The following is a 15,179-nucleotide window of genomic DNA, read 5'->3' as shown; positions in this document are numbered from 1 at the left end:
AGGTTGTCCACATGTGACCATGTTTTTTAGAAAACATGGAAAAATAAGTATACCTCATAACTGTTTAACAGAAAATTTTTGTTGCTATTTCTATATTTGATTTGACTATGAAATGTCATCATGTGTCAATAATGTTGATAAAATCCCAATAAATAAAATGTACAAAAATGTTCTTGCACTCTGTCTAGTTGCACAAAAATGTAAGCATCAAGTTTGTAAAATTCAGACAGTGTGAAAGCATTTGCATTTTTGCTAAGTTAAGTCCTCTCCTAACAACTGTCCTACAAAATATGTTTTTAAAGCTTCAGTACACGTGGTTACTATCAAATCAACCATTTAAACAACAGAGGCTGTATTGCTTTAAAATACGTGATCTCCAAGAGTATCAATGTAAATTTTAACATTCTTAACATAGATTTTTGAGATGAGAAGCAAAGCTGTATCCCTTAATCTTTATATACTTAAAACAAACATTGACTTCTCAAGACTTTATCAATACTTCTAAATTAATCCTGGATAATGATATTCATGCAAAAGCAAAAATAGTGATTTCTTCTTGAGTGGAAAGCCACAGATGATAAACAAACTAATGACACCGTTTCCTGGTTATTATCAAGAGCGTGACATGAGAGTCTGAAATATCGTCCCCACCCTGATCGGCCTACACCCATAACACTTCCATTCGAAAGCTCCACAGCTCTGAAGTCAGATGTACGTCACACGGGACAGTCAGCAAACATAGCACAGTGCCTCTGGGTGGCCACAAAGATCTCAAAGCTGCCGGTGAATATTTACACAGAACTCCAGGAACACAACCTGTTCCCAACTGTCTGTAAGAAACCACATCTCAGGTGCTCCTAGTGCAAACATCATGGGGCTGAGCTGTGACGCTGCGTGGAGGGGGAGGGGAAAAGGACATTATACAAACTGTGTTCCTGCCTTTTTTAATTACTCCTGCATTTTACAGATGGAATATAAAGCCCATTAATGCATAAAGTGTCCAGACTACGAGGATATCCCTGTTCTTCTTTGTTTTAGTCTGACACAGCCTCAATCTCTGAACCAGGACTCACCATAAGATCATCACAGCTCTTCTAAATAACCATTGTATTACTGATCTCCAAATAGCGTCACATTTTCCCCTTTGTTGTCTGACTACATAATATGATCATTAAAAATGTATCTTGAGCGGGAACATTAAGTCTGTTAGCAAAGAGACATTCATGAGAATAATAATCCCCATAAAACTGACGATCCATCAACGCAGTGAGTCAGTTTTCAGGTCAAACTGACCCAAATTTGGCTGGTTCAGGGTCCAAACCGAGACTTTTTTCTGCCTTTTTAAGCAGGATTAAGCAGGAAAAGTGTCATTTTTTTAGTTTTCTATGCTGCTTGAGTACAATAAAGCTCTGTAATGCACTATTGTAGGCTGCTGGGATCAAAACAATTATTCAGAGCTGTCAATTACAATTTTAATCACAATTAATCTCACAATTTCTGTTAATTATCACAATGAATCTATTTGTCCCATTTGAAAATTCTGCTACTATATTAAAAACTGTTTTTGTCTTAGAATAAAGGTAATTGAAAGGATGCACCCATATTTTGTTGTTTTAGGCCAAGTATGTGAGCAGGTACTTAGATTTGAGTACTTAATAATACCATAACTGTTCTTACAGTTACTTTGAAAGTTCAGTTTATTTCCATCAAATGTTCCTCATCCCTCCTCTTGATGATTTATAAGTGCATAGTTTTAAATCTGCTCTACTTTTGTCCTCCTCATTTATGGCTCCACATGGCTCCAACTTTGACTACAAAAACTAACCTCTCACTTTAGAATTTGATTTGATAATACTTTATACTTTACTTTAGAATGGTACCGTACAGTTGTTTTATGAGCACCAGTACTATCCAACAGTGCATCCCAAGTAATTGACTTCCTGTTTAAATTCAGACCTGCTTTATCTCGAAAGAAAATAAGGAACTTTGTGTAGATCTAAGAGTATGACAATTTATCCATGGAAAAGGAACTTGTTATGGATTAAAAAGGAAACAAGGAAAGTTAAAAAGGTACATTTTTTTTTTAAACACAAGGTGCAGATCAGTTTTAACTTCTTCTCTGAGCTGTCGGAGTTGTTTTCAAAAGTTAAAAGGGATGTTGCAGAGCAGAGATGGTTTTATCTGACATCACTGTGGCTGCAGGGAAACATTGCAGCGGCTTAAACGCACAATAAGTCAAATTCCGCTGCCTAGGTACTTTCATTCAAAACAATAACGCAATATGAAGATTACAGACCAGCACTGATCATCTCCAACAATCTCTACTGTTCACTTCTTGTTTTGAATTGAGGACTCTATTCAAAAGAAATGGCACATCATAGGTGATACAGAAAGGTGATACTTGTATTAAACTTCTCAAAATGAGGGAGGAATGCACTTAAAAGTGAACTTTGGGTTCACTCTGGCAGCAGAACCAGGGATGTGCATGCACTCTGGTGTCATTTTAATAAACACGAGTCCTCAATTTAAGATAAGAAGTTGAGAAGGGGGTGGACAGCACCCAGCAGCACTGGTTTAACTCGCTGGAAATGCCAAGTGTTAGGGGCTTGATGTTATGAAGCCTCCATAACAACACATGCCTGGTACAATCATAAAAAATGAGAATATCTTGAAAACATTAGAGGATATTTGAGATATTGTAAGACCTCATTTTCAAAAATATATATAAAACATAGAAACAGAAACTTTTAAAATCAATATATATATTTGACTGCATAAACTATGCATATTGTATTTTTTAACAAGAGTGTGTTGAAAGGGACAATAAACCATGTGAATAATGCAATAAAAGAAAATTAGTGCACTTATTATGGACCTTACTTAAATACGATTATGTATTTTTGCTGACTGTTCTAGAATTCATTCATAATTTTAAGACATTTCCCTTTTTAGAGTTAATAACAATGAAATATCAGTATCAGCCTTACTGAGGTCTTACAGTGGCTGTAAAAAACATTTAGGTTTATCTTCTGTACAAATGTTCTTTTTTCCTTTCCATCCTTTTTTCTGACATTTGAATTGCAAATGCAGTCAGGACGATTAGGTTCAAGCTGACGTAACTAACAACAGGTCTGAAAACAGAGTTCCCCATGGAAACACTGACACACTACTGGTTCGCTTTTACAACTCTAAGTGAATTATTCACTGCTCACACAGCTGCAGCACCCTGACTCACACGCTCTGTTCCCTACAATGAAGCAGCGAGATAAGAACAAGCACTTACTTCCTTCTAATGTCACATTCAGCAAAAATAAGGGGAAAGGGAGTGATGTGTGTAACAAAAGCTTTGTCAAACAGTCAAAAGGCCACACACAAACAGTTTGATAATGGCAGGAACAGAGGGAGTGTCTTTTTATCAGAGTCATGAAGGAAACTTTCACAATACTCCTCATTTAACTCACATGACTCCACAGAAACAATGCTACTGTTAGAAGACATAAGACATGTTTCTATTGTTTTACATCCAAACTGAACTCATGAATTGCTTACCTTTCATTATTTTACACCAGTTTATTGTGGACTACTGTCTAAGAAAACACAGTTATCATTTTTAGGATACTAAATATTCAATTTCTACCAAAGTCAACAAAAAAAGCTATAAAGTTCTCCTATATTGCTTCAATCCTGTGCAGTCGGAGGTAATGTCCAGATTGATACTCTGTGTTATTCTAATGGTTGATAGTATTGAAAAGTACAATTTTTTTCAAGTAAGACTCCTAAAACTTCATAAAACTATATCTATAGGTGCTGAATTGTAAATAAGAACTTGCACACATCTATATTTTACCAAAAAAATGGTCACAGACAGATTAATATGTATATATATATTAGATTTTTGTATATATCCAATATGCCAATATTTAGATTCATTTTAGCTTATACCGATATTTAAAAATGCTTTTCGGACAAGAAGTTTCAGTCCTTTCTGATGCACTTAAGGGTTTCAAGATGACCAAGGAAACAAACTTTAATCCTTAAAAAACACTTCAAAGTGTAAAGAATAAGGGTAAATAAAGAAAAAGACCTCAAATGACATAGGTCTGTTGGTTCAGCCTAAAACTCCACTAATTTATTAGTGTATGGACAAAATTTACAGTTGACATATGGTGAAAAACACAGGCAAAATATCTGATGTAAATATTGAAACTTTGATATCTGTAAATGTTTCAGTGTTTGTTGTAATATTTTGGCCATACATTTTTTGCTTTATTCACTGTAATTATAAATTGTTATATTACTAACTTTAGTTTATCTCACTCATTTATGACATGAATTGCTTGTTTTTTATGGGTGTTTAAGTTAAATAAATGCTTGTGATGTAAATGTAGTATTTTTTAATAATCGTAATCTCAACACCAATCAAGAGTACTGTGATTACGATTTTACCATAATTAAGCAGCCTTACAACAACCCCAGTTAAAATGCTTTTTAAATCAACATTAGTGCCGTCTGTTTTTATGTTATATGAATAAAACCCACTAGATTTCTACATTTTGGAGAAAATTTAAAATATATGATTCGATTGTGAGATAGGGCTGAATGATTTGGGAAAACAATCTAATTGTGATTTTTTTTTTTTACCCAATACTGCAATTGTGATTTAAAATGCGATTATTCCTCAAGTTCCTCATCTTATGTATTTTCCAGCAAACACAAGCAATAAATCATTATATACTGCAACCAACACAATATTATAATAAACAAGGGCTGAACAATTTTGTGAAATGCATTCTTGGTAGTGGTGTCATCAGGCTGCACTGTATTGTTGAATGCTTAAAATTTTTAATCATTCAAAAATATACTTAAGTAAATACTGACATACCTTGAATGCTCTCTACCCAATCTCTCCTTGTTTTACTGGCTATAAGCACAGTGGAGAAATATCATGGATTTTAAATGTTCAAAAAAAATTTTTTTTTTTTTAACAATTTTTTTTCCCTCCGAGTTTTTATCACCAGAGACTAGGGATGGGAACAATTAATCGATGATGGATTAATTGGTCGTTAAGAATTTGGTCGATCACAGGGAATTTAGTCGATCTGATGTTGGCCGTTAATAAAGAGACTAAACACATCTTACTCTGCACAACAATATCTACTGTCATGACATTGTGAATGGGAACATGCCTTGTTTATGTTTAAGAGCCCTAGGCTTTCGAAGGGTGAAAATAAATAAATCATTGAGAAACACACGCAATAGTTACCTGTGTTTGTTATATAGGGAAATGTTATACATATATGCCCATGTATGTATGTTTTAAACATGCATAACGATTAATCAATCAATTGATCGAGTTGGCAGGTTTCTTCCAAACGCCCATCCCTACCAGAGACAAATTTTTAGCTAGTTTTAGTATCGTCTTCCTCTGAAAAAGGTGGTTAACAAAAATAAAACTGCATGACTAATATAACTGCAAGGCAGCATGGTGTGTTTGTCAGGAGGATTAGGACCCTCCTGAACCCCACTTCTCTGTCTGTTTCTAGATTGACCAAACATCAGTTAAAGACAGTATTGTTAATTTAATAACCACCATGGATGGGTGTCAAAAGATGGCTTCAGAAAGGTGATGCAACTCAGACTTCATCCAATACCCTTTACAGTCTATGATCAGTTCACATCTGCTGGCTGTTGGTTTGTTCTCTTTATTCAAATCAACCTTGTGCTCTTGTTTTGCATGCAAAGCACCATATGTCAAGCTGCCTAATTCACACAGCATTGACCAGACAAGAGTTTAAGCTTGGAGCAGACGTGGTGATCTTAGGCCTCTCTCCAATACAATAAACTGGAAGAAGTCTTAAAAGCTCTCGATTGTTTTCTTGATAAGTTTCTATCCATTTTGATGCATTTTTTCTTGTCTTATATAACGGGTGGATATGTTTTCTAACAATGAAATGGCTGGTTTTTATATCTAAAATTGTAGCATTTCAATGTTATCACATATTGAATATCTTATACTGATCTCTTCTTAGGCTGCAATGTTCATGGAGATACTTTTTTGTTGTTTTTTTTGCACAATGACAACTAACACTTGAATTTTCAATTGAATCTTGAATATAAAACACAGTTTTATAAAACTCAAAGCCACACAAAGACTGAGCTTGTATCAGCTTCTTCATGTTTACAGCAAAATGTATATTGAAGTCCGTGTAAAGTGATAAAAAAAAAATCTTTATTTTAGGTATGTCATATGATAGTTCACTGTGTTATGAACCACCAAACCAAATTTTAGTCATAAAAACACTACTAAGTTTATAAAATTAAGCTGCAAAATTAGACCATAACATCTGCTTTAGGTGCTTCGTTAACTTTTAAGAAACAGGGAGGTGTTTAACTGTCAGACTTTGTCTCCAAGGATCATAAATGTGGAAAACATAGCGGTCAACAACCTTTACTTTGAGGCTGAGGAATAACACAGCTCCCAGTGATAAAGGTGAATGAAGACTTACCAGACCTGGAAAGGTAGTAAAGAGGAAAAATAATCACATATTACAACTTTCAGGGCTTCATCAATAACAAAAACAGCCAGATCATTTAGTCTTATCATTTTTAAAACAGAAGTTCTCAGGGTTTTGGCACATCAGTGACAGAAGGGTTGTCACATTTCTCACTCTTGTTGGTAATTTTTTATGACAGAAGTAGGAAGAAATCAGATAAACTGTGGCTTGGTTACATCTAGAGTTTCCCACTGTGTGCTGTACAAAATTAGCTGCCAGCTCTGACTACAGGCAGACAAAGTCCTGGGCTTACACATTACAGGAAATAGTGACAGAAGTCAAATAGTCCCATCTCTACTTGTGTTAATACAGTGCTAAAAATCTGACAAGGGATTTAAACACTCCATATGCCACAGACACAGATGGAGTCACGGTAGGTTTGAGACTCTTTCCCACATTAATTTTACACCCGATTAATGAAGTTTGGGGGGGGGGGGTAGTATGTTTGAAAGTAACCAAGATTAATAGCACATAAATCATCCTTAAGTGAGAACACTTGTCAAACATAACAAAAGCTGAAGTGTTTTAGTGTGAGTATTTTCAAGGTGTCTGCATGGAAATCTGTATTTGAAGAAAAACACTAGCAAACATGATGGTATCTTAAGGCTTTACTTGCCTTAGTCAGCATTTTACGGTGTCAAAAAACCTGCCACATCAGGTGATGTTTTTATGTTGATGGCAGAAGCCCAAATTCACATGACCCTATGCCCAACCAAACACACACACACAAACAAATATGTAGAATGGATTAGACCTACCAGCAAGTGAAACATTAGGTAAGAAACTCAATGAGGAAAATATAGGAGATGATGACTAAGGAGGTGAAGAAAGAGATTTTAAGTCGAGAGGGCAGCACATAGTAAAGGAGAAGCTATTGTAAATACACATGTATGGCCAAGTTCCTAAAAATCAACTGGCCCAGATCAGTACCTATAGGCTCCTACTTCCTTTCCTTGAAAAGAAGCAAGCTGTGTCTAATACAAAATCCCGAGGAGAGGCAGCAACTTTAAACGGTAAATATTTGTCCAGCAGTTTCAGGTAGCTATGACAACACATCCCTATTTAGGTCTGAAGTGGATTCAGGCTCAATGAACAGCTGTTGTATTTATGCTCATTACCTAGATGTGTCATTAAGAAATATATACATTCTTTTGTTTTCTGTCCATCATCTGTAATCTCACAGGCTGAGCACAGACAGACAGAGGCCTATTTGGATTCAGATTCTGAATCCGTTTTACAGTAATTATCAAGTGTTCATACACCCATGACTATTTTTCAGAACCTCAATGTGTTCCTAATCTTTATAAGACACAGTTTATTCTCTCTATATTGCTTTTAATTTGGCCAGATTCATGCAAATTGTTTGTAAGTCAACTGATGACAGAATTATTCACGTTTTCCGTTTCTCCTGATGACACCCAAAGCAAGGTTTTAGCAAACTAATCAATGTTTCACAGTTAATCCCTTTAAATTTAATATCTGGTTTAATATTTCACCTAATTATTGCCATATTCAATTTTACTGACCTACAGTCCATCTTTGACACGACTAAATAGGCAAAGCAATGACGATGTCTGAACGACTGAATCACTTTGACCCAACACCCCCATTTCTAATCACTTTCTAACCTGCCGCCGCATTCATCCTGTTATATCCTTCCATGATACATTTGTGGTTCAAATATTAGAGGTTTTAAAGCTTGAATCATTAAAAAATACATCTAAATTATCATTTCATTTGATTTTAATCCCCTTTAAACGTTTTAAAATGTACAGAGAGACTGCAGCAAAGAAATCTGACTTCAGGGACACTGGCTTACTTACCGCTTTAAGTTGCTCCAATCGGTCCTTCATCGTTCACACAGTTAGTTTTACACCTTTGAACCAAACAGAGACCCACAATGGTGTGTAAAACAATTTTTTAAAATAGTCCCGATCCCTGAATTCCTCAGCCAGCTGGCAGGCTAGCTGTCCGACAGAAACAGACAGCCAGCAGAAAAGAGAAATAAACTTCCCAAAAGTCTTGGCAGAGGAGTATGACACAACGACTTTTTCTGAATAGACGAGTCTTTCCGTCGTTTTTCCATGCAATATGGCTGCTGGGTTTAAAACCAGTGTTTTTTCTTTGCTAAATCTCCTCGCTCGGGGGATTAAAACAACAGTTGTGTAGAGCTGTATAATCTGTCTCTCCGCTGGCCACCAGTAATCATTCTAAAACGCACTTTTCCTGCTCACGCATGCGCAGACAACTCGTGCTCCATTGAGATGAAGCCACGCCTGAGCCACCTGCACAGATGATGCATTCAGGTGTTTGTAGGAATAAAAGATATCTCAAACTAAGCTTATTAAAGCTATTTGAACATTAACCTGCTTATGCAACACAGTGCCAATATTTCAGTACTGCACTGCCAGTAACTGGAAAAGCAGCTCTGTACATTCTCAATAAAATAAGACCTGCGAGTGCCCATAAGTTGTTGCTTCTCTTTGTTTTATCTCTTGATTTGGACACGAAAAAATAAATCATTGGACCCAAAAAAGAGTTGGATTTTCATAAAGCATGTAGTTATGTTAAATGCACTTACTCCACGACAGCTCACATTACACAATGTATTACTCATTTATAAATATATTTTCTTCTCAGAGGAAAAACAAGATGAGAGGACATATTTTACAGAGGTCAAACTTAAAGAACCCAGTACAAGCATGAAGGGGCATGTTTACATTTCAGGCGTTGTTTGGTTATGGAAAGAGAGAGCCATAAGCAATTTTAATTAAATACGATAACTTTTAAATTGTCTTAATCTGTCCAAAGGTGTTTTACTAATTCATTTCTTCCTGACTTTCTTTTCGAAATGGCCCTTTGCATTTCGTAGGCTATTTTTTCTAACTCTGATTCTTATTTTGTTGAGAGAAACAGTAAAAATAAGTCATTTAAATTATATTTCAATGTTCGCATTAATTTTAGCAATTTGGGTGTAGCATGACCGGCAGGAGCCGTGTGTCTGAGTCAAACAGGGGTGCATAGCGTAGTGGTAACTTAAATCAGGTCTGAGGAGTTAGTAAGTGCTTTGGTGTGTTTCTGTTTAATTAGTAACCAGTCAGACAGGCATGTACTAGTTGTTTTAAAAGAAAAACTTGTCCGCTAAAACAGGGGCTTAGAACTCGGAGAAGAGCAACCAGGTGTAATAATAGAAAACGAAATATTTACACTGCATTCCCATTACAATTTGTGATTCGGTATTCACACCACCATTCATCGAATAAAAAATAACATTACCATTAATATGAAACTTCAATGATACAACTGAAATTAATTTAGAGATGTCTTCAAATATAAGTAAAACGTTGACACTTCACGTTTAACGCTTTGAATATCCTGGTCTCTGAAATAAATGTGATATTTGACATACTAAGAATTTCAGTCAGGAAATTTGAAATGCTCATATTCTCAAGAGAGAAAGAAAATAATTTAAACAATTAACTGTATATCCAATTTATCTGTAAAATGTTGCCCGCCAAAGATGTTGGTACAGGATACACGTCACTACGAATATGCAAACCTGTTACGTAATGTTGTTGACTACGTCCTCGCGCTGGTTAAAGGGACATGACTGACACCGTCTGGCAAAAGGCGTGTACAACATGTACACGATATTGCTCTATTATCCAGTATACACTGGATAATAGAGACCCCGGTAAGATTGACTGTTGTATTTGATATCTTGCCTGACCCCTAGTTTCTATTGTGGTCAAAAGCGTAAAATATATGAGCCTGTTCCCTCTCAAAAAGATGGTCAGGGCTTCAAACCCCAGCTTCTGCAGTCACATCAATGTTCTTGAGTATGATACCTCAAATGGCAGCAGTGTATTGTGATTAGTAAATACTGAAGGACAATTTTCAAAGCAGCCTCCCAAATTACTGTGCAAATGAGCAAAAAAACAGTAGACTAAATTGGCATGAGTTTAGGGTAATGGTATGGATGACATTTAGATATTACTTTGTAAAACTTAAACAGGCCCACATGTTAGTAAAGCATGCATCTCCTCCTATTTCCATAGGCCTATTTTAACTTTTGACTCTTTTGTATTGAAAAAAAAAAGACATTTTAAATTGAGAATGTTTTTATTCAAAGTTTTTCTTCACTTAGTGCTTCCAGTACACCATACAACAGCATTATGTGAGCTGGGTAAGTGCAGTGGTGGTTGCTCAACGATGAAGAGTAGCACGTTGCCATGCCAACAACAACACTAGGGTGGGTGTGTCTTAGACAGTGAAATTAGAACAACTTTTTCACCAAGTTTTTTCCTTAGTTTTAAAACAAAAAAAATCAAAAATAAAAAAATCTGAGAAGGGATTTTACAGTAAGGGGGGCAAAAATTCAAACAGCTTCCTGTCCATGGTTGAGGGAGGAGAGAGGGACACTGCAGGTAACAGGTTAGAGGTCATCTTCTTCATCGGGGAGTGCTGTTTGTGATGCAACCTAATCAGAGACAAGCAAGACAAATTTAGGCTCAGTGCAAGTTTGTTATTTTAACAAATACAATTAGATAGAATTATTTATTTAAAAAGATGACCAAAACACTCTATGCCTTAAAGTACAAACTCACTTGAAGCTCTTCCTCATATTTTTGAGCAAGGCAAGGGTCCATTTGGACCTCTGGAGGAGCGAGGGCAGGCATTGCCACAAACTCCAGATTAGGATCGCCGACCAACTTCCTTGCTAGCCACAGGAAAGGCTTCTCGAAGTTGTAGTTACTCTTGGCCGAAATGTCATAGTACTAGAAAGAAAGTACAATAGATCAAGATGTGTTTTTATTTCCCTTGGGATCAATAAAGTTTCAATTTACCATGCAAGTAAAATGCTTCAAACAATTCTACCATTTACATCTTTATAGTTATTACCTGCAGGTTCTTCTTGCGGTGAAACACGATGCTCTTGGCTTTGACTTTTCTGTCTTTGATGTCCACTTTGTTTCCGCAAAGGACAATGGGAATGTTCTCACAGACACGGACCAGGTCACGATGCCAGTTGGGCACGTTCTTGTAAGTGACTCTTGAGGTGACGTCAAACATGATGATAGCACACTGAGCTGTGGAGGAAAGAGGAATACTGATCACTTTTCATAGTAAAAAGGTTCAGAATACAGGGAGTTCTGGGACTGTTGGGGTATAATAAACTCTCCAAACTGTTTAGCATCTATGGGAAGCACTATGCGTGGAGTAGTATATAGGCTACCTAGAGTGTTAGCCAGCAGCATAAACACATCAGTACTGTGAATCAAATGTAACCGAATGCACCACTCCAACTCATCTGCTGCTACATGTCATTCATCTTCCTCATTCACAAATAGCTGTGATTACATTCCCAAGATTTGTTCTGAGTCCCATTAGTTAGAAATATTAATTTATCATATTTTGTTATCTATGTTTACACCACTTGCATAAAACCTTGCAACTCAACAACTAAAGGGGGCAATATGAAGGTACACCAATATTTTTAAGGCTAGGCCGGGAGAGTGGTGAAGGTAAATAAAACTTGTTACAGTGGGGCTTCAAGACACAAACTTTGGTTTTGGAGGACAAACTTCAATAAATATAGTTTACTTGGTAATATCAAAGCGCATCATTTCCATAACAACAACCAACCAATAACAAAGTCAGTGTTCTGAGAGTAACTGCCTTTAATTTCTTAGAATATTTCCACTGTTTTAATTTGGGTGTTGCATTGCTCATCTAGAGCTTTGTTGCAGCTCTCTTCAACATAAGGCATGCTGACTAAAATGGAGGACTTTTGTGGTCTTTGTCAGGGTATGCAGCCATATTTATGATGCCCCAGTACACAACAAAGCTAGCTCCACTACTAAACCATATGCTAGATATGAACACAAAATATGGTCAAATCAGTGTTGGGCATCTCAATAATAGATGATCAGTAATGACTTGATCGGCATCCCAAATAAGAAGACCAACTTAATTGTGTGATCATACCTTGAATGTAGTAGCCATCTCTCAGTCCTCCAAACTTCTCCTGTCCAGCCGTATCCCACACATTATACCTAACAGCTCCTCTGTTAGTGTGGAAAATCAGTGGGTGCACCTCAACGCCGAGAGTAGCTACAAATACAAGGAAAGATGTTTGAGTGCAAGAAATGTTTTAACTGTTATTTGAAAAGAAGATAATCTTGGGAAAAAAAATGGGAAATAAAAAGAAAATTATGGGTGTGGGTTTACTGCTTAACAGACAATTTAAAATTAATTTACAATCTACACATTTCAATGTGGCCCTGCTATTGTTGATCTTTGATAGTCATTTCTTCAATAAAAATATTTTATAAAGAAAGTCAATCTTTTATAAAGTTAAAGGAAGTTGATACAACACTTTTATTATTGGCTTCTTAACATCTTTACCAACAACAGGAAGATATTTGGAAATCTTCACAGCTCTGGGACAACCAAGATGCACATAAGGAGGATGTAAAACGTCTTTATTACATTTACCCATTATGTACTAATGCATTTGCCATTTCACAAGGGAAGCAATACTCACCAACATATTTCTTCTCAAACTCTCCTGTAATGTGTCTCTTCACAAAAGTTGTTTTCCCCGTTCCTCCATCTCCAACCAACACCAACTATAGGAAACAGCAAGTCAGTTTGGACTGGTTGATACTGGTTTAACTACGAACCAATCATTGACGCTGCAAGCCTATTAAAAACAACAACCCTCTACAGTAACGGTACAAATACATGGTGTTTACTTAGACTGCACAACAATCAATCACTTACCTTGAATGATGCTACTACACACGCTGTATCGACCATGATTTATCTGAGGTGAAAGAAAAGGCGGAATTGTTAGCACTTGTTAGCCGCCAACAAGGCACAGTTACTGGAGCACAAGTATGGGACAATCCGATCTCTCCAAAAACAGATTCTGATACCCCTGCAGGTCTAACAGACAACAGTTTAACCCGCCTGCCTGTTTCCTAGCAATTATTATTCTAGCATTTTCCATGGATGCTAACGTTCGAAACGTGCTGTGCAGCCGTTATTGTATCGCTAGCCCCGGAATGTCCGAATCACTCTGTAAGCTAAACATTTATTAGTCCCATATACATTATAAACTCGTCGTTTAACAAAAGCTAAAATCGGGTTAAGGAATAGTTTTACACGTCATTTCATAGCCAACGACTGTTAGCTCGCCGGCTACTAACGTAAGTAAGAGTGCGCCATACGACGCGCGACCGCACTTTTTCTTGTTCGACTGCAACAATCGGTATGTAGACCATCTAATGTGTTCCATGATGTGGCTGGCTCTACAATTTCACACAACCGGTTCCCAGCGCATCACGCTGGTCTGACATGATAAAAAGGGGTTTGTCATTAACTCACTGCTCAAATTACAGATACAGTATCAAATCATAAGAACAAAGCAGTGAACGAGGGGCGCAGGGCCTGCTAACCTGTTAGCTAACAGCATGGAAGCCATCCTTTTCGCAAAGATAACGGCTAAGTTAGCTGGTGGTTAGCACAAGAAAACCAAAGGCCTGAACAAGTTTTTCATCCTTAAAGTGTTTACTCTAAAACACGATAATAACTTTTGGCGGCACCCTGTCGCGCGTCTTTTTAATGGACTTCCCTGAAAATAAAGTACATAGAAAAATTATGGCCTGAACAGACAGTATAATGTAGAGACTCACCGGTGTCACTGCGACGAAGGAAAGAAGCAAATGGCTACGTTCGCGGGAGATTCAGCGTGGCCTATGAGTCAGTTTCCGCCCTTATCACGTGATCACCGCAGCGGTAAAACGCAATTTGTATCATTGTATGGAAAGAGGCCTTCATACATGATTCAGCGATTTTACGCAGGTCAAACTCACTGTTAGAAACAGTGTAAAATAGCCTATCATTGTACAGTGCTTTACAAATTTATTAGACCACCTGTCATATTTGTCTCAGAGACCATCCAGCATCATGAAGTGTTTTAATGCGGACTCTTTCATTTTCAGTCAGCTCTCCACGTTTTACCGTTTTGAACAGGAATGAGGGATTTCAAACTGAATTCACCTTTTTATACCCAAATTTGAGCCGGCTTACTGGGTTTCTCTGAGAAGTCAGAAATGAATCAAGCATAACATTCAACCACTAAAACTCATTTTTCTGTTCAGGAATGCAAGTAAATAACTATAATTTGACATATTAATCAAGAAATAATGATGTGCTTTACTATTTTTTCTTTTTTTTTTTTTTGTAAATCAGTACATTTAAAAATACATGGATAACAATAATAATTATATTTTAGCATTAAAAATATCATTTGGGTTAAAGAGCTTCTACATATTGGTGTATTAACCATTGCAGAAAAATACAAAATGATTTTGGTAATTTAGGGCAGCTGTGGCATAAACCTTACTTTGGGAGGTGGTCCAATAAATTTGTTTAGCACTGTATATTAATTTAAAAAAAAAAAGACTATGAGAGTGTTTCTGATAGTGTCTGTCATACTATAATTGTTCACCTTCTCAGCACAACTGTCCTGCCTTTTTCTGTTGCCTTTTCTGTAGACATTCAGATGCCCTTAATAACGTTACACATGACTTGTAAATATGTGTCTTCTTTTTTTTG

General features: G+C 36.5%; 2 protein-coding genes across 5 annotated transcripts in view; both read right to left on the bottom strand.

Moving 5' to 3' along the window:
- Positions 1-8,745, bottom strand: part of stx3a (syntaxin 3A) — a 29,742-nt gene extending 20,997 nt beyond the window's left edge. For all 4 annotated transcript variants that reach the window (XM_041797668.1, XM_041797669.1, XM_041797670.1 and 1 more), the window contains exon 1: positions 8,378-8,745. In XM_041797668.1, the coding sequence (XP_041653602.1) occupies positions 8,378-8,407 (30 nt within the window). In that variant the 5' untranslated portion in view covers positions 8,408-8,745. The remainder of the gene's footprint in view (positions 1-8,377) is intronic.
- A 1,912-nt stretch (positions 8,746-10,657) lies between these two features.
- On the bottom strand, positions 10,658-14,367 carry ran (RAN, member RAS oncogene family). Its single transcript, XM_041796836.1, has 7 exons — positions 14,255-14,367; positions 13,341-13,383; positions 13,102-13,186; positions 12,543-12,668; positions 11,457-11,644; positions 11,162-11,332; positions 10,658-11,034 (listed from the first exon to the last, which is right to left on the bottom strand). The coding sequence occupies exons 2-7, from the start codon at positions 13,374-13,376 to the stop codon at positions 10,990-10,992; spliced, it is 651 nt and encodes a 216-aa protein (XP_041652770.1). The 5' UTR covers positions 13,377-13,383; positions 14,255-14,367; the 3' UTR covers positions 10,658-10,989.
- Positions 14,368-15,179: the final 812 nt, after the last annotated feature.

This window comes from Cheilinus undulatus, linkage group 10 (assembly GCF_018320785.1).
Source record: "Cheilinus undulatus linkage group 10, ASM1832078v1, whole genome shotgun sequence".
Taxonomy (NCBI): Eukaryota; Metazoa; Chordata; class Actinopteri; order Labriformes; family Labridae; genus Cheilinus; species Cheilinus undulatus.
The sequence above is the reverse complement of the archived record's forward strand: the minus strand, read 5'-3'. Positions and strand labels throughout refer to the sequence as shown.